At 39.4% G+C, this 21190-nt stretch overlaps 1 protein-coding gene across 1 annotated transcript in view; it reads right to left on the reverse strand.

Annotated features, from left to right (window-relative positions):
• Window positions 1-21190, reverse strand: part of GPR158 (G protein-coupled receptor 158) — a 173049-nt gene that overhangs the window by 37460 nt on the left and 114399 nt on the right. Inside the window, exon 6 of the mRNA XM_008492712.1 lies at window positions 10566-10675. Within this exon, the coding sequence (XP_008490934.1) occupies window positions 10566-10675 (110 nt within the window). The remainder of the gene's footprint in view (window positions 1-10565; window positions 10676-21190) is intronic.

Genomic DNA, 21190 nt, shown 5'->3' on the forward strand with positions numbered 1-21190 from the left:
CAAGTATAGAACATGGATCCAACAGAATGACTGAGCTGCTATTAACTGCCCAAGCACAGCAGAGGTGATGGCTGGGAAGAGACACAGAGACCCTTGAGTAACTCAGTGCTGTGAGCTAACTTCACTCATGCATTAGAAATAGGCACTCAAAACTTTACACTGATTATTAATCATTAATATTTTTATATTTACCTAGGGCTCCAGTTTGAACTGCATACAACTAACTGCAGTTATGTACAGAATCTCACACTGTAGACATGAAAGGGGTTGAACTCAAGTCAAGAGAATCCAAACCTCCCAATGCCCTGTATTGTAATACTGTGCAATAGTAAAAGAGTTTTAATTTTTAATACAACTTGTTGTAGTAATTTTTAGTTGTAAATATTACAGATCATCTCTAAAAGGAGTAGCTTGATAACTGAATTAACAAATACTGAAGCTTTCTTCAGGAGCTGTTGTCTATGTATTCCAGAACTTAAGCAGCCATGACAACATTTTTTTGGTCTTTCCAGTTGAGATCATGGATCTAATACATTGCATAAACAATTCTTCTAGCACCTTGGACATCTTTCAGAAAAGCATATATCAGAATAACTCACGAAGTGCAGACTGATACAATGCTGACAAGCTTTACCCCTGTGTATGTTACAGCATGGCAACACCACAGTTTATGTCAACAGTGGCTGGTTATCCCTGGGCAGATAAAGACCCAGTTTTTCAATAACATAATGAAAAATTTTGGTCAACACAGTTATCCGGAAAAGAGCAACTAATTTCTCAGAATATTTGGTCTAGGTACCAGTTTTCCCAGTGCTAAAGATCTGCATTATGGGTAGTGATCAGGACTGTCATCAAATCATCTGTTGTGTCCCATTAAACAGTACAACTATAAATATGTCATTTCAGTTAATAAATGTGCTTAATTTCTCAGGAGACTGATACTAACATAAATGCTATAATTTCTATTTCATGTTAGTAGAATAAAGGCCAAATATAGGACCAACCACTAAATTATACAGCTTGATCAATTGTGTAACACAGACCACTGCATTTTTCTATACAAACTCCTGTAATTTGTAGTAGTATTTAACTGTGGACTATCTCCTAAGGAGGGATTCAGTCTTGATCTGAAAGCAGCACAAAATTTTCCTCATTTCACATTAGGTTTTTTCAATTGCTAAGTACCCTTCTGAGAAGAATTTGTGCCAGATTGCTCATTTGAATTTTTCTGGCTTTGGCTTCCAGCTATTAAATCTCAGTCCAATGGATTAAAGAGTCTTTTGTGACTACTTTTTCTCAATTTGCTTGTTAATAGACCACACAAGAAGTCATCCCTTAGTTTTCTTGCTGATCTAAAAACCAGATTAGGTTTCATAGTATCAAGCACTTTTCCCAGCTTGCAAATACTTTCTGAGCCACATCTATCTACTGCACATCTCTTTTAAAAATGCATCTCAGGAACAGGACATAATGCATTTGTATTAGTCTCAAAGGTGCTACCTCCCACTGCAAAATCAATTCTCTCCTGATAACATTTAAAATTCTTCTTCTCCTGAATTTTGTGTCTTTAACTAGTCCCTACCTGTAATTTGCCTTTTGGCTGTGTTCACCTGTATCTCTTTGACTAAGCCCAAGTTACCAAGCAATAAAGATTACTTTTGATTACTAGCCTTTCTGGAACAAAATCTACAATTTCACCAAGCTTCGTGTTATCAACAAATCTTATGAGCAATCATTCTGTGCTTGGCTCTTCATTGCAACTAAAAATGCTAAATAGTATCGGGCTTACTCCTGCTCCCTCACAGAAGCCCACCAGAAGCCTGCCCTCCAGTCATAATTTTTCACTGACAATCAGCATATGTGATCTGCAAATCCACTTAACTGCTATCAGTGGAGTGTGAGTCACATACTTAAATCCCTCTTCACACTCCTCCACAAATAGCCTGTAACTCATATATTGCAATGCAATGCCTAGCTTCTCTTTCCTGCTATAATCCCACCCAACAGATAGTTGGGCAGCAGATACCTTGTTCCACCAACCAATTCTGTCCTTCCCACGGAATGAGAAAAAAAAAAATCCCTGTCCTTAGAGCTACATTACTTATATCACAAATGCTTGCACAAATGCAGGCCTACCTGGAAGGAAGATGCTCCTGTATTGTACCATAACATTTTAGTCTGGAGAAGAGGAGGCTGAGAGGAGACCTTATAGCTCTCTACAACTACCTCAAGGGAGGTTGGAGCGAGGAGGGAAACAGCCTCTTCTCCTTAGTGTGATAGGACCAGAGGGAATGAATGGAATCTGTCCTAGGATGGATGTTAGGAAATATTTTTTCACTGAGAGGATTGTCAGGCATTGGAATGTCCTGCCCAGGACAGTGGTGGAGTCACCATCCCTGGAGGCATTTAAAAAGCATTTGGACCTGGTCCTTAAGGACATAGTTTAGTAGTTGACTGTGGTGGTAGTCAAAGGTTGGACTGGATGATCTTGGAGGTCTCTTCCAACCTAAACATTCTGTGATTCTGTGACAAAGCTGTGCCACCTGAGGGGGTCCTGGACTTGGAGAAAGTCTATTAGAGGATGTCTTCCAGCTCAGCTTCTGCTATCATGTCATCTGATTGTAAAACCAGTCCTTTCTCCCATTATCTGCCATGGTGTTCTTGCATGCAACCAAAAGACATCTGAAAGGTCTGTGAAAGCTGTGGATCATTGCAGAGGGTCTTCCAACCCATTGTTTGTATTTTTCTAATCATGATAGTAATTGAGTATTAAAACACCCAGTACTTTCTTTATCTTATATTTGAACTTTCTTAGCCAAACTTGGTTGACTATGATAAAGCAGAATGTGTGATGTATTAAGGTGATTTAAAAAGACAGGCCATGGAACTGTATAATTGTATCTACAAGATATTTATATAAATTAAATACTAATAGCAATATGGATTATAATATTTTCATTATCACAATGTTACATATCATATCATTATCATAATGTTACATACTTTATATGCTACCAATTATTTTGCTTAAAGAAAATGTTTTTTAGTCCCATTTCTACAATGTGTTCCATCAGGAGTAATTCTGCACTGAGTGCCTTTGTAACAGTTATGCTACATTTTATTAGTTTACATATATGAAACTAGATATTTTATTCAGAAATATGAAACAGAACCAGTATGCTCTCTAATTAAGGATAGTTATTGCTTGAGAATACCAGGGATACAAAAGAGATAAATAGGATTTTAATAATGCAGATTTTATTGGGAAAAAAGCCATAATAAAAGATTGTGACTCTGTTATTTAAAATAGAAGAACTACCAAAACGTGAATTTCATCTTGAATGTGCATCATGCAGGAATCATAGAATCACAGAAAGTCAGGGGTTGGAAGGGACCTCAAAAGATCACTTAGTCCAACCCCCCCTGTCAGAGCAGGGTCAGCTACAGCAGGTCACACAGGAATGCATCCAGGTGGGCTTTGAATGTCTCCAGGGAAGGAGACTCCACAGCCTCCCTGGGCAGCCTGTGCCAGTGCCCTGTCACCCTCACAATGAAATGCTATGGGGAATGCTATATGAATACTATATGGAATTTACCAGACCCTCTAAGATGTTGTCTAAGGCCCATAAAAATGAACGAACTAGCAAAGGTTTGCAGCAGGCAACAGAAAATAATTATACTTAGGAAATGAATGAATTAGGTTAAGACAATGCTAACAAAAAGACAGATTTTTCCATGACAAGCCTCATCAGTGAAACTGTTCCTTATGAACTCCTACTGTATGTGCATACATTTTTGCAGCAAGCCCAACTCATTTCCTCCCTAACCTGTATCCTCCCACCTTTCACCTTCCCCCAGCCCCTGTTTCTCTGCTGCTCCCTGCAGCAGCCAGGCATGTACTGCTTTACTTGTTTAAACAAGGTGAGGTAAAATGTGGAGAAAGCAAGTGGAAGAAGAGGACAGGGATGCCCTGCTCTCACAGAAGACTTACTTTTCCTAATTACATTAAGTTCAAAGTATATACATAAACTACATGATCCCTTTCTTTTTTTCCCTGTGTTTCTCTTTTAGCCAAAACTAGGTACCTCCCTCTCATCTGAGTCATTGCTACAAGAAAATGAAACTGACAGTGAGGTGACAGTAATACAGGATGGCTCTTTTTAAATCTTTATGGTTTTCATACTGCCTCTGGCTCTGATATTCAAAGCAGCACTGTGGAGTTCTTGCATGAACACAAGTTAAAGATAAGAGGCAGAACAGGGAGCTATGGCTGAGGTGTGGAACTCCAGCAGCCCACAGCAAAATACATATGGCTGCGACTACTTCTGCCAAGCACTGGCAAGTTTTGGAAGCCTCTTGAGTTAATTTTCCTTGTAAAAGAGTAACGGGAAGTATAAAACAATTATCTTCTCTGTGCAGGATGTTTATTTTCAAAAGTCCAGCTGCCCTTCTTCCTTAAGCTGGAATGATAACAAGCAGAGCTCGGGCAACTCTCTTCAGCCAAACCGTCAGACAGGGTGTCTCTGCTCTCTCCAGAAAAATGTCTTCATCTCTCTCTCTCTCTCCAGGAATCTGCATAGGCTTGTTTGCCAGATGCAGCACTTACTGCATCTCTGCAGGAATGACTGATGGCCAGCTTCATGTCTGATGCCACCCCCCATCTCTTCTCCTGCTTAGGACAATGCAGTCAGAGACCAGAGAAACTGCATGCTGAAACCCCTCCCTTCCATGAGAGTGCGTGGAAGATACAGAAACATGGGGTCACTGAGCTGTGCTTACATTATCAGGAGCTAAAGTTAAAAAAGTAACTTGGTATTACGTAACTGCAGAGAACTAACATGAGTTATTATCTGCTTTAATCCAAACATGATTACTACAAAAAACTACCTCACTGAGTAGAGGACTACTTTGAAGTTGATGAATCTTGGGATCAAATCTAACTGTGATTACGGCTTGCCTGTTTTCAGGAGGAAAAGGGGGAAAACCACCCATTTATAGACAGTTCCAGAGATCTCTCAGGAGAGGCAGGCAGATTCTCCTGCCAGGGCCAAGGGGGGGACGTAGAGCAAAATTCTGTGCAAAGAACCATGGGCTATATCCCATAATGCACACCTACTGTGTTCACAGCAAGTTTTTCTCAGGATGGTTGGTCTTTAGAGGGGAGTTCAAAGTGACAGGTCACTTGGCCCTCATACAGTTGATGCTGTGATTTATTTCATGGGACTATAATAAGATGGAATAGGTGTCCCTGAGCATTTACCGTAAGATCACAGGAGCTGGATTTACAAAATGAACAGAGCTTCATAAATTTAACAAAGATCAAACTTCTCAGGTGCTAAAATACACTACTTCCTGGGAAGAGAATGAGAAATTGTATGAATGGTTATAGTAAGACCCCATGGTGCAACCAGTTGTACTGCTTGACTAAACCATCTCTTCTCCTATCTTGGAAACAGACTCCAACACCTATTCCTGCCAGTCAAGTTAAAGCAGTAAAAACAATTCCAAACAGCCATATCACACTAGAGCTCAGGACACTGCATTTCTGCAACAGCAATATCTGTCTCCAGAACAATTTTCCCCCTCTTGTTTCCCATGGGATAACAACCACTACAGACCACATCCAGTGGCAAAATTCAAGAGTGTGGACATCATCTGAAGTTTGTTCTCACTTGCCTTTCATAAGACAAATGGAAATAATTTGATAGACATTAAATCTCCCACTTGTCTGGAGTGTTCAACCAAAAAGATGATGAAGGCCTGACTTGTTTCAAAAACAAAGGGTAAGTCCCCCCTACAGCCAACACCCATCTCTCTTTCCTTGCCCACCTGAACTGAGGCTATACAGTAACCAGGACTCCAAGAGAAAAATTTTCTCTGTGGTGCCCATCATTAGTTCCCCTTCTTGTGGAAACACTGGACAGTTGTATATTGGCACAATAGAACTATGATCTACTGGCACTATGAACTGTAGTTGTACAGTTGTACAGGCTTTAGCTACTGAGGTACCTTCTGTACCTTTCTGCTCCACATTCCCACCAGTTACTTCTAGATGTGATCACCTATATGTTCTTTTCCTTCCCTAGCTACAAAAGGTGATGATATAATGTACTTTCCTCTTTCCTTTTTCAACCAACACACACCTCCTCCTTAGTGTCAGCAAACTGACATCTTCTTTGACTCTGCTAGCGTGAGTCTTCTGTAAGATACTAAAGCACAACACATGGCATGCTACACTGTATACTGCCCACAAGACTCTCCTCTTCCTTTCTTTATTACCTACAAAGATCTGCAGGAAGTGCCACTACTTGCTCTGACTATCAGGTGGAAAGGCACAGCAATGTAATCTTAGCACAGCATTTAGATGAAGCACAGAATTTCCTCAGGGTTACCTTCTCCTAGTTCTCCATTAACACCTCCATCCCACCATTGCTACTTACAAAAAAAAAAGGCATTATCTTGTTTTCTGTACCTGGAACATTACCTTCACCTTATTCTCTGTCATACTTTGAAGAACTAAAAGACATTTAGTTCCTAAATGCTCCAAAAGAGCATTTTCAGACTCTGAGAGGGGTCTATTCCTTCCCATTTCCTGCCCATACTCTATGAAGGTCAGGCAGACCAGAAGCTTTGCTCTCTAGTGCCCACTCCTTTATCACCAGAATCCACATCCATCCATGCTGGGAAGAGTTATGGAGCCCTCTCCTGAGACTGCCCTGCTGCAAAGGGCCCTCAGGCATCTTCACTGCTGCTGCTGCTATTGAGATGGGGTTGCAAATATATTTTTATATATTTATATTTATTTGTATATTTGCTCCTTATCCCATGTGTTTCAGTTTTGATTTCTAAGTCTCTTCTCCTTATACTCCTTTAACCTCCCCTTGGGACGAAGGGGTTGGAGGAGTGGGGGTAATCGAGAACAATTCTCTCCTCTGTTTTTTTCTCTCCTCTCTCCCAAACTGCTAAACCCTGACACCCTCTCACCCTCCACACTCTCTTTTCTCTTAGTAATACAAGAAACAGAGGCTGCCATGAACTGGAGAACTCATTCCTGGATTTCCTTCTCCTAAAATGTCTGTAAGCTATGATATGTATACATGCACAAACACAGATCTTTCTGTATATGTGTACGTATATATAAATATAAATCTATATATATCAATAGCTTCTTCCATTCTTATGTTTAACTAATAATTCTGACAACAAAATGGCAGAAGCTCAGAAACTATAAAAACTAATGAGATAATCTCTTCATAAAACATAGGCTTTAAAAATGACACAAAAGAGTTTTCAGTCACAGAAATCTACTGAAAGATGCAACATCATCAGCTCTTTAAGCTTGAAAGGTCAAACTTGAAATATTCTTATTTCTTGAGATAATTATTTTGAAGAATTATTTGCATAGGAATGTACTGAGTTTTATGTTCACAGATCTACAGGTAGATTTCTTAAATTAAGCTGATTTCCTTATCCTTATTTTCCCACCCCCCTATAGAGCTCATTGTTTAAAAATGCACAGTGCGTAAGAAAGAGGCAATTTAACATGAGGCAGTACAGAAAATGACTGTGATGGGTGTTCAAAGAATGAATCAGTAACTGACTTCCCTGCTCTTTTAGTCCCATTAAGTATCTGCTTTTGGCTACTGTTCTGATTTCTCCTTGATACCTGACCCTAATGAAACCTAAAAGACCCCCTGAGGAAGTGGGGAGCTACAGCCACAAAGGAAACAAGTGTTTCCAGTGCCTCCTACCTGGCTGTGGATAACCTTCATGCTCCAGTGCTACTCAAAGCACCTAATTTGTTGAGAAATACAGCAGAAAAACAGACTTTCTGGTTATCATTAGGAGCTGCTTCAACACAACATTGGCTTTACCATTAAACTCCACAAGTTCCTTCTTCATAAGGCAAGACACAGGCTACCTGCTCGTTACAGGTATTTGTGGTGTCTGCACTAAGCCAGTCTTCAACCCTGCAATGACTGTGGATTAAATTAGATCAGCCAAAAATTTCCACAAAACTTCTACTAATATCGTATTATCCAAAATTAACAAGTGTTTTGCTCTCTAAAACTATCTGAAAAGAAGTTGTAGGGAAATGGGTGTTGACCTCTTCTCCCAAGTAAATAACAATAGAGGAAACAGCCTGAAGTTGCACCAGGAGAGATTTACACTAGATATGAGGAAGATTTTCTTTACTGAGGCAGTAGTCAGGAACTGGAAGGGCTGCCCTGGGTGGTGGTGAAGTCACCGTCCCTGGAGGCATTTAAGAGCCATGCAGATGAATACTTAAGGACATGCTCTTGTGGGCATGGTGATATAAATTTTTTTTCTTATTATTTTTTGGGAGAAGGTTTGATGGTTGGTCTCAGTGATCTTAGGTGTCTTTTCCAACCGTGATAATTCTGTGATTCTGTGAAATGTGCATAATAAAATGTGTATTGAGTTTGACTCAGTTTTGCAAGGCATGCTCTCTTGACTGAAATATTCAGTACTAAAAAAAAAAAAGACTTCAATATCATGAATGTAGGACATGAACGGTAAGGAACCTGGGTGGAAAACAAAGATATATTCCTAAAGAAAGCAATTCTGGAAAAATATATGAAATATACTTGGGTATTTGTCTGTTCATGTAGCACACAGAAATATAGAACTATTCAGATTGGAAATACCTCTGGAGGCCAGCCAGTGTTCAGAGCAGGCTTAACGCTGAATCCAGACCACATTGCTCAGGGCTTCATCTAGTTGGGTCTTGAAAGCTTCTTAAGTACAAAGACCTCATGTGCAACCACCTCCCCTGTTAAATTACCCTGATAGTGAAAATGTTTTATTTGTATAACATTGAGCATGTTGCTATTCTATACTGTATAAAGTTGAAACCTCCCATTTCAATTTGTTATTGTCTTTGTTTGCCCAATACCCAACTGTAAAATGCATGGCTCCATCTTTTCAGTAATCTTGAAGATTTCAGCAAGTTGTGCCTAGGTCCCTCCAACACCATCTCTTCTCCAGGCTGAACTAGCCCTGTTCCTTCAGCTGCTCCTTGCAGGGAAAGTGCTCCAAGCCCTGAAAATTTTGATGGTCTTTTACTGAATTCATTCATGTTAACTGATGTCTTGGAAGAGTCCAAAACTGGACACAGCATTGCAAATATGGCCTGAGGCATGCTGAATAAAGGAGAATAATAACTTCACTCCACCTTCTGGCTGCTGTCTATTGATACAATCCTGTCTGCTGATAATCTTTGTGGTTTTCTGCTGATCAAGAATGAGGATGTAGTGGTTTCTTATTGAGTCTGTGTCCCGTTTGCTGACCCTGTCAGCACAGGTGCCAAGTAACACCAAACAGATGAATGAGGAAAGCAGAAGCGTAAGATTTGCTGCTGGACTTTGCAGCCTGTCCTCACTTCATATAAACAGAAGATCAACTGTCCTGTCAGGACATCGCCTCCTCATATCACGTAAAATCATATAAACAGCCTGTTAAGAGTAGCAGAACTGCAATGACAGACAGTGTTAGTCTTCCATAGACTTAGGCTGTGTCTCTATGTATAAGCTACAGATACCTTTTCTTTAGTAGTTACTAATTTCACATCAGAAATAGCTCATCCCAGAAAGTATTGTGAGGGTGTGGGATTTTCTGTATGAATTTCAACGCAAAGATGTGGCTGGACATAGCATTATCCAGTCAGAGTTTACCAGCCAAAGTACACACTTCTAACAAGGGACAAAAGGGAAAGCAGGGTTTTCCACTGAGAATGTGACAAACCAATAGTACAACATGACACATGACATATTCCGAGTCCTTATTCAGTTTATGACCAAAACTTTAATAAGGCCAACTCCTCTAACATGCCAAGACAGTAATGAAACTAAGACAAAAAATGAAGAAGCCTACTTCATCCAACATGTCTGAGTACCAACATATACATACTGCATATCTCTTTGCTTCAGTAAAAACATTTGCAAAATGTATCTAATTTTTTTCACTAAGGATGGACGAGGAAAATCACTGGAAATCTAGCATACCCAGAAGTCTTCAGGTCTTCAGGGGAGTAAAGAAGTGGGATTTGAAGTTAGATCTCTGAATATTAACCTCTGAGTAGCATGTGAATGCATTGCCAACCCCGTAGAACCCAGAATTTTGCACACATCTTTGCTGGCAGGCACTGACACTTGCGAGCATGTAGCCTGTCTGCTGGGATTGCCTGAAGAGAGCAGCCTTTGATTTAACACGTGGAAAGCATTTATCTCTCTATAAATACTTCCCTGGGAAACTTTTGAACATTGTGTTTTCTTATATTCAAGAAAAAATATAATCACCTCTGTGAAAAGGGGTCTGCAAAATTTTACAGCTGATGTATGTTGTTTTCATCAAATCCTGTCTGCATCCATAGTTCTCCAGTGGGATTAATAGCATAGAGTTTGAGCAGGAACAGCAAGGGGAAATAGACAATGTTTTTAGAAATCAGAAATGGTGCTTGATTATATTTGCAGCTATTCCACCTAAGCACCAACACAGATTGCACATACTCCCACAGAGATGGAAATTAATAATATGTGAAATACCTGTGCAGCTTGAGCGTCACAGTTCCATAAACAGTAGCAAAGCCCAGAAGACGAACCCATCTTAGGAGAACACAGCGAAATACACTTGGCTCAAAATACAAAATGACAACCTATAGAACAGAAAGAGAGAGCTTCAGTACTGCTTTAATGCAAAAGTTCTTCATTCAAATGCAGAATAATTGCAAAACAGGACAGCAGACATATTTCAGTTTGTACTGCTGTATATTTAGATTTTCTAGTAAAGGGATGTGATGATCAGACCAACCAGCTGGCACAGTTCTAGGCACCGACTCCTTTTGAAGAGAGCTGGCAAAAACCCTGTGACAGACTGAGAAGTGACAACACTTTTAAATGCAATTGCACTGACTTTTCTTATCTGAGTGAAAACATGTACCCAGAGAAGAAGACAGAACAGACAAGGAGAGTCTTCTTGAGCTGTTACAGTAATATACAGCTGGTCTAATTCTGGTTTGATGGACTGTATTTATTAGGTTACACTTCAAAATTACTCCTTCTAATAAGCCTAGCAAAATGATAGCTACTCATTTTTCTCTGCCAACTATTCTGCCACACTAAAAATTATGGTACTAGCCCCTTTCTGTCCAAAACTCCAAAATCTTTATGTCATATTTGACTCTTCCTTATTCTTCCCCATGTTTTCCTTAAGCTACACAAAATCTCCCTTTGCATCCACTTAACAGAAATAACTATTTTGTTTGCTTATGGATTTTTTGAATCACAGGAATAGAAAAGCTCCTTCTGGCCTTTTGCTCTTTCTACCAAGTACCATGCATGAGGACAACACCCAGTAAATAGTAACATAAAGCTACTTCTGCAGGTATAGTGCATATAAAAGTATCATTGCCAGGTCAGGTGCCACCCTTATCTAAAATGACACTGCTCAAATGGTGCACCCAGTCATGCTCTGAACTAGGAATCCATTTCTTCCTGTTCCAATGGACATTGTTCCTGGTGTCCTGAGGGATGATCACATATCCCTTTCCACTCACGTGGCCTCACCAAGACCCTGCTGTCCCAGGGTTTCCTCTGTACACTTGCAGACCCTGTTTGATCCAGCAAAGGTAGCTCCAGTGCATCCCCCCCAGAACCTGGTAAACTGACACAATGCACTGTAGTACAAATTAATTGGGTAATCCTGATCTAGAGAAAGAAAGCAGTGAAACATTTCAGGCCATCTGCCACAGCTTCGTTTAGACAGTACATTCTGGCAGTAGAGGTAGTATTGTGCCTACTGGCTGCCACATTATATTATTTTCCTAAGTAAATGCTCTTCTATGTGGGAATTCAAGCCCATATATTGGCCAAAAGCCCAGGACTACATCCTCTGGGTGACAAAGACAAATTTAGGAGAGTTGGGGTAAAAATGGCAGACATATGAGCTGAGAGAGCAAGAAAAGGCTGCTGTGCTTTGCTTGGCATGTTTTCTTCATAGCAGAATCAAGCTATTTCTTTGAAAAGTAGTGTTTGTTGAATCAAACCATGGTGCAACATTTAATCTGCTTTTTTCACCATTATTGGACAGATGTATTTCAAGGTAGACATTTTCTGGAAATCTGACAGGGGTAGAAAACACCCTGTTTGATTCCTCTAAACTAGAAAAACTATGTCAAGAAAAAAAAAGATTGGCATGCGGAGCCTGTGAACATTTCAAAGTTATCTGAAAGCAAAATTTTTCAGATGACTAAAAAGGGGAGGTCTGAAAACTTTAGAGACACAGAATTTATTGAACAAGGGCAACAACCATTTGCCATACACTCTGACACAACAATTTTATCTGCAGTTGCTTCTTGAAATATTAACTGCTTGTATCTAGAAAAATCTCACTGATTTGCACTGATCCATTTCTATGAGCAGCTGAGGCATTTGGCTAGCTATCAACCAAGAAAACACCCCTTCAAATGCACCATGGTTAGAGCTTGCAACTGGCAACTCACGATGAAGGCTAAAGAGGCAAGGTGAAAATTGTTCTCATTTTGCAATTTCAATGTAGACAACTTGCAACTACTCCTTTGTCAAGTGGTCAAGCACATCATGGAAGTAAGACTTGATCCCAGTTTGGTTCCCTTTTGGGCCTTCCTGCATTTATATGATGATGAATAGTTTCAATAATCTCCCAAAAGCCAACATCCAGTTCTACCTACTCTTCCATAACCTGCATGTGGTCTGGCATGGACCAAGGTTTTGAACAACAAGAATGGCTATACTTATGTTTTGCTGGTGTCTTAGGTTTTCCAGAAGGTTATTTTAAAAATATGTTATTCCCTTTCCCATCAGACCTCACAAGGATGTTTAGTTGACTGTTACTTCAGTAATCTTTAATGGATTGGAGCCAAGGAGCAGAAACACTGCCCTAGAAGTTCATTACACCAAAAGCCATGCCCAAGTTTTTCATCTTAGTGTACTCTTGCAAAGAATATGTACCTGGTGAAAAGTATGGCTGTTGCCCTCCATCCCTCTCTATACCTAAAAGTCATACCTCCCACCAAAAAAAAAGTATATATATCAAGAGTCTTGGTTTTCATATCAGCCTCTTCTACCTCCTGGCCAGCAAAACTGCTATTCCCAACTGTCTTCCCAGAGATAAGCCTTAAAATGACAAACAATATACAGCAATGGGCTGCTGAGCTCCAAGCTAGGAGTGTAGGATGAGCAGAGGATTCACCCACATACCCAGGCTGTTCTCAAGAGAACAAGGGAATCTCTCTGCAGTTCTAAAAAGCAACTCTGCCCACGAAAATCTGACAATAATTCATTTTCCCTTCTTGCTTTTACATTAGACATTAGACATACATTAGACAATGAGAACAGCATAAATATCATTAAAAATGCTTAGTGGCTTTGCTGATGAATGTCACAAAATCTATTTGCTGTATATAAGGAAATGTGATATCCTCTGTTGTGTCAGCTCCTGAAATCCCTTGAAATACTACATGTCAGTTTCTGTTCCTTAAAATCAAAGGCCTGGGGAAGGATATTTGGAAACCAGAATATGAGAAGTCAGACAGTGCTTGTTCTTATACCAGTTACTGCAGCTGTGAGTGAGAGTTCATAAACTGCAGCTCATCTTTGTCATTGGGACAAATGCATTTAGGTGTTTGCTTCTAACCTCAGTGTGTTTTAAGCTATTACTACCCTTGCCAAAGCATTGTTCCAGTAGTCACGCTACCACTTGTGGAGATAGAGATGAAAAGACTTCCTAAGGTCACCAGCTAACTGTCAGGTATGATTAGAACTGGAGAATTACAGACATGGAAGAGAGACTTTGTTTCCTGACACAGCAGTCAGCCAGTTCAGTGATGCAGCTGACACCTTGACACACACACTCTCTGAAGACAGTATCTGAAGTTGAGACAGGCTCCTCACCCAATATGCAAATTCTTCTTATCAGGACAGATGGGATAATAAAAGTGGAAAAAGAACTCAGATCTCTATAATGTTAATAGTGAGCAATACTTTCGTGCAACATAAAATACTCTTTTGCTCTTCAGGTTAACCTCACTGTGAGCATTATAAGATGATGAATTTTGCCCTTCATCCTAGGCACCAAATCCAGGTGAAAATATCTTAATTAATACCGTGTAGTTACCAAGGGTGCAGTTCCTGATATTCAGTCTGCCTAAATCAGGCATTTAATTTCTGCCTAAACGTAAATCAGCCCTACTAATGCAAGCTCCGCAGACATCCCACGGATAAAAGCAGGTACCTTGGAGACCCCTAAAAAAATTCAGGACTTCAGCTACTTGGAAAGAATCTTGTCCTAAAGGCTTAAAATCCACATCTCCAGTGACTAGAAATGTATATAAGCATTTGCTTTATTCACTGTATGTCAAATAATGGCTCAAAAGACCAGAAGTCAAAGAACAAGTATTTTTTTAAATAGATGGAACAGGCAGTGCTACCAAGCCTAATTTTGAGCAGGACCTCAACTCAAAAAACCCCAAAATGTTCACCTTCAAAGTCGTCTTATTTTTGCCTGAAGCTACAGAATCTTAGAACTGTTTGGGTTGGAAGGGACTTTTGAAGATCATGTAGTTCCCAGTGTTTTGGGTAGAGATGTTATCCATGTGAAGATACATGGAAATGAGATACAGAACTCTGAATGTGAATATTAGCTTGATTTGGTTATGGATCCAAAGTTACCCACTTAACATAAAAGCAATACAAAAGTATTAATTTTTTTTCTCATTAAAATTGTGACCACTAAATCCAAAAAGCTTTATGGGAAAACTAGCTACTGATTTATTTAACTTTTGAGTTTGCTGCAGGTATTCTCTACAGTTCAATGCAGGACACGACACAGTCATTTATGATAATGCCTTTTGGGCTAATTCCATTAACAAACACCTAGGAGATACTGTGAAGAGATCCATCTGATCTGTTCCACTGTCCAACACCATCTGCCCTTGCCTGACTGCAATAGCTGTCTCTAAGCAATTCTGCTACAAAAGAAGCCATCAGATGCTTCCTCCCAGTATCCTGCTGAGCCTGGAGATGGGCACTCATCTTCAGCCATGTTTCAGGTATTTCTTTCAACAAACAAAATATCCTCCAGAGTAACCTAGTACATCAAGTCACCTATTAATGCTTCAGTCCTAATACTGAGAAGGGATTTCCTGCAACAGAGATACTGTTTGCAGTGTTAGATAAGCTTGCCATCCAAACTCATAACAGTCTGGCACTATGCTTTCTAGAAAAGAGACCAATCCACTTTTATGTGGGCACGCTGCCATAGAAACAGATGGGGATGAATGAAGGCATTCATGAGCCCATGTACACCACGGGCAACACATACCACTGTTCAAAACATGATTCACAGCTCACAGCATCTGTTTAAATATTAGTGATTGCACAGCTCATTATCCAGTCCTGGACTACCAACAAATATTTCCGGTTCAACTATTCAAAACATTTTAGAGGTATGAATACATCCTTAGGGTAATTACCTAAGAACACTTCCTTCCACCTCAATCCCATTTTTTAAAACTACATGTGCTTTTCAAGCCATAACATTTTATTCTAATAGGCCTATAGACAGACAGTACCATCAAGCCCTGTTATCCTTGCAAATCTCTCCATTTTAAAGTAGAGTTGTGCTGGATCATTACCTCAGTGCCTCCATAAAGCACACAGTTCCTGCAGGAACCCAGAGTAGGTGTTATTCTTGCCTTTAAATTGGAACTGAATCAACTCCCCCAGTACCCAGTGTGGGAAGCACTCTGCTGCTGCTGGGGGTAATGCATTTCAGATAAGATGCGTGTCAAAGTCAAACTCACAGCCATTTAAGATCTTTTGGGCTTCTTCACAGAAGAAGACAATTTTTTCCTAGCTGCCCGCACAAAGTCCAGCTTGAAGTTTTGCCTCCTGAAATCCTCTTTTTCCTCCCACTATACTTTCAACTGTAGAAAGGTTTTCTCAATTGCCTGTCTTAAAATATACATTAAACCTCTGGCTGTGTTTCAGCAAAGATGTGTCTTGTTTGTAAAGTCTTTGGAAGCCCATGACAGAGTACCAGCTCATAATCCAGCTCCCTGTCTTCAAAAAGAGCTGCAAGTGTTAAGGCAGTGTAGATCAGATTGATACTCCATACTCTTTAATTTGGTGTTTCTTTTTCCTAAACTTATATACAAAGGTTATGTTTTAAAACATATTTTAAGGAGCTAAAACATCTCTAAATAAAAAGACAGACAATCTATGAAGCCCAGTCATTTGCTAAATACTTGACACATTTTAACAACATGGTTAAGACACGCGAGCTTCATTTTATGACTAAAGAATACATTATGCAATACAATGTTTGATAAAAACCAAGAAAAATCTAGCAATTCATTTTATGACCACATCTGCAATATCAAGAAAAAGGAACCTTTAAAAACATAATGGTGAAGTAGTCCATATTAAAATAAATCTTGCAAGAGCTGCAGCTAAGTCAAGACATAATAGAATAAATTATTCAGAGCAGCTTGCCAAGTATACTTAATGCAAGACACAGGTCATAAAAAACTCACAGAGACTTTTGCATTTCATTACAATATGGCTTAAATCTCAAAAAATATACAGTGCCAAGAGGGGTTTTTATGTGAGTACTTTCAAATAGTGACTTCCACCCGGAAAATAGAAAACATGCAGTCATTTAGAGTTCCAAAAATACCTTACCTCTTGCTCTAAATTTAACAGAGCCAGCAAAGTGCTTAACACCAAAGTCATGAGAAAAAACTACCCCCTGGTTTAGGGTCTTCAGGAATACCTCCTTCCTGGCTGCATACTCTCTCTGAACTACCCATTAAGTGGGTTCATGAACCAAGGTAGGAATTTTATTGACACCAACTTTTAAGATGGTTACTTGGAAAGGAGAATAGGTACAGAGCAGGTCTGTGAAATATCCTGTTAAACCACAGCAAAAAGCAGGAAACAGAACTGTCTGTTACCCTCTGCAGGAAAGTTTCTGTCAGTATTTATTTTGACAACCCACAACTTAGAAAAACTCCCTCCCCAAAATACCATCCGGACTTCTCAGTCCAGCCAGTGCTGATTAGTTTACTGCAGACATCACTGCTGGAACTGCTTATTTACCTGTACAACAACAAGAGTGGGCACAAGCCAAAGGCCAAGCCTCCAGAGGAAGAAATGGGAACACTCCATCTCTTAATGTTCCCATGCTAAGAACAGGTACCTGTCTGGGAAATCAGCTTTAGGTAAACTGAAGCTATTGGCTTCAGAAGAGAAGCAAGTGGATAAATTGTAAAAATGAATGACATACTCTGATTACATGATCTGTGATCCCACTGGTCTTAAAACCACATTAGCTATATTAAAAAAAAAAAAAAAAAAAAGCCAATGATATAATTACTTATGAGTAATTAACAAAGTCGTGAAGAAGCCAGGCACAGCTGCAAACAGAATTCACTGCCTAATATAAACTATATGAATAGGAGAGAAACATTGTATCTCTTCTTACTGACATTCTTACAGTTCTCCTACCACACACAGATATGAACATTGCTCCCTTCCAAAGGACTGAACAGTCTTCTTGGCTAAGAGGGCCAGAGTGCTCATACTCCTTGGTTCTAGTCAAAAGAAAATTCTTTCATTTTGATTCTTGAGCATGGGCAGAAAAGAAGAAAAAAATCACTTCTATATTTAGAGAACAGCTGAGATTACTAGAAGGACTACAAACAGAGCATTTTCAAGGAAACATGCTGCTTCTTTCCTCACTGTATTCAAGATCCAAGGTGCAGGTGAATGAATACTACAGCATAATTCCCATCTTCCTATTTTCATTGACAGTCAGCCACCAAAAACATATTTGAAGTAAATTCTGCTATGGCCCATTTGGGCTGCTATTTGTGTAGGTTTGTATAGCATTGGTCTTGCTACCTAAGAAGTGCTGGGAATTGAAGACTCTTCAGAAAAGCTTCTTTCGGGTAGAATCTCCCAGCTCCTGGCATCTGGATTTGAATTCAGAGGTAGCTAAGCCCTTACAGCCCTTGGCTTCCATGTACAAAACACTGCCAGATCAATTAATCAGTAACACTTTCACTCTTTTAGAGATATGATTCACTACCTCTCATGAAGTTTAACCAGCACACCTTACCACTAACTGGGAAAGTCTGACCCACCAGCCTTTCAAAAGGTCTTGTGTTAAGGTGAACAACTCGAAACATATTTTCTACCTCTCCTGTCATAGAGATACAGAGGAGGAAAACATCCCTAATTAAAATATAATGAATTTAAAAAGCAGTATAGAATAGACACTTGGATGACACAAAAAATAACACTTTTAAAAATTCAAGATCCTACGGATTACAGATATATATTGTTACTATGGCACTGTAGAATTTGATACTGTGTTTATTGGTATGTATGTGCATATGAGAGCATAGTTCTAAATAAAACATCAAACTTTTTTTTTTTTTTTTTTTGTTTGGGTGTAAGTTCTACATACACAGAGATTTCCTGCTCCTTTCTCCAACTGATATGCATGGATGTTTGTGTTTGCACATATGTAATTGACTGCATGCTGTTACGAATCTTTATATACAGAAATATTTCTGGTGCTTTCCTTGTGATTTCATTTTTATTTCCAAAATCATTATTGCCTTCTATAGTGAGCTACTTTACTCTTTACTTTACCCTTGAGCAATGTATCAGCAGCATAGCTGGATGGACTCAGAGAAGCCCAAGAAGAATTCTTTGTCAGACCTCAGGAGGTATATTAGTTTAATAGTACAAGAACAACTTACTCAGCTCTGAAAGAGCAGTCTTCAAAAGCTTCAGCACGTGTCACCCAACTAAGCAGAACAGCAAATCAGAACAGAAATCTCCCCCTGGAAATGCTGCACAGAAGTCGAAAGTAAGAGAAAGACCTTGGAACAGATCTTCAGGAAAATGAGTATGGACTTGAAAAACTGAAGCTGTGGAGGTCACTGAGCAGTTGGTGAGAAGACTGAAGTACAGTGGTGCAGGAAATAGAGAAGCCAGATGACAGAGGAGTTGTAAAATATGAAATCATTGACTGGGATATACTAAGGGTGATGAATTCCTCTCCTCTGTCAACAAAGTTTCATGGCACCTCAGCGATTTGTATTGCTGCTCATCATCTGAAAGATCAGCAACAGTAAAATCCCTAAGGGATAACAGGCACATCTCATCTTCCAAATATTGTATTTCCTAACCTTTGCATACATTCTGGCTTTCTATAAAACTGCATTGGCAAATATACAAGTAAACATATTGATGAATTCTTAATTGTCTGACACAGGCAATTTCTTTTCCCAAAAAGAAACTGATAAACCACAAACGCATTTGAAATGTAAGATTGTATTTGATGGGCATGTCTTTGATCTTAAGTGCCTTTTTGAGTTGTAAAAATTTCAATCCTATCTCTCACATGATATGAAATCTTTTCAGGTCGAGAAGATCTGAACTCAAACAGCCAGAAAAGCACTAGGACTTGCAGCTTGTTTTGCTGAACTGTGCTTTCTCTGTAACTGTAACTGTAAAGAAATAAATATGGATAAGAAAAAGAAACTCAGAGGAGCTCATTTATTATTTTTAAAACTTAATAGCATTAGACAAACTAACACACATGTACACAGTGCAAGAATTAGCAGGTTTCTGGGGAAAGTGCTTGACAGTTAATGCTTTAACTTGGAAAACAACCAAGTTCAGGCTGTTTCTCCAGTTATAACAGTGGAGGTCCATATGCTACTCACCACTCATACCTAAAAATAACCATTCACTGATTCACTGCAGCAGGTATTAGAAGTCAGGTCATCCCCCTCTAAACAAGAAGTAACCTAACCAACAGGTAAAATACCTTCCCTATTACATTTTAGAGTAAGATGGGATATTGGATAAAAAGCCTCTCAATATAGCTTGGTTTTTTACTGGCATAGGACATGGTAAGAAAGTAAGGCTTGCATGGTGCACTTCAAGAGAGGGTTCAAATTTGCAGACATTTATGAAGGAAGACATTTTCCCCCACACAAAAACTAGGCAGATCATAAAACCACAAGTCCCTCTCTCTTCAGCATGTCCAACTGTCTAATTTAGCCAAAGTAGTCTGGCTGGCTTCTGTGTCTCAGGCTGATACAGCTCTCTAAAATAAAATGTAATTTACATGAGCTCAAGGCATCAAAATTAGGCACTGTAATCTAGAAGTGAAATGTCCAACCCTATGGACAGCGTAGTAGTTTTTAAAGAGTTGCCATTATTAAAAATGATGCTATCTAAGAAAACACATTCCCTGATAAAAGCCTAACTATTCAACAATTTTTGGTCTCCTCCTTGCAGAGACAATGACCAAAATAGCTATAACCAGTACCTACTGGTTCCCTCCCATCACTGCAGCTGTAAAAATAAAGCATTAGAAATACCAGTCTTTCAGGGCAAGAACTCTGATTTGCAGTCCTGACACATCTCACTTTCATGGTCCACAAAGCACTTTCATTAAGCAATCAACAAAACAGCAGAAGGGAGCTTTCTTCAAATGTTCCGCTCCTTTCTAAGCACAGGGGGAGTCCTCCAAACATTTCACTGATTTATTAGAGAGAAGGCCTACCCTCTACCACAAGAGACATATTCTACTGCATTTTGTTGCTAGGCAGTCCTCTGCAATGAAGAACAATTATTCATTTATATGAACTTCCTTCTCCATCCTCCCTACGAAGGTGCTTGGGGTATTGGATAAACAACTGTACAATACAAATGGTGCAAAAGCAGAAAGGCAAATAAAGAGCAAAATGAACAGCTGTCATCAGAACTAGGAATGAGATGGTAAACAGAAACAAAAATAGCCAAACTCCAGGGGGACAGGGAGAAACATAGCATTTTTTAAAGAGAGAAGTGATGCTGGTAAAATAGGAAGAAAAGCAGATAGCAATGAGATAAAACACCCCAGTGGTCACACCCCGTATCTGAGACCAGACAAAACACTTCAAGACACACGTTTAGATGAGTTGAGAGTACTCAGAAGGCCATGACCTTCTTTCTCTTCAAGGTTCTTGAACACTTACTATATATATCACAACTATTTATGATTTAAAACAAACCCATTCAGGCAAATTTTGACAGGATTACTTGTGACATGTCTGAGAAAAATGCAT

Source organism: Calypte anna, chromosome 2 (assembly GCF_003957555.1).
Source record: "Calypte anna isolate BGI_N300 chromosome 2, bCalAnn1_v1.p, whole genome shotgun sequence".
NCBI classification, from domain to species: Eukaryota; Metazoa; Chordata; class Aves; order Apodiformes; family Trochilidae; genus Calypte; species Calypte anna.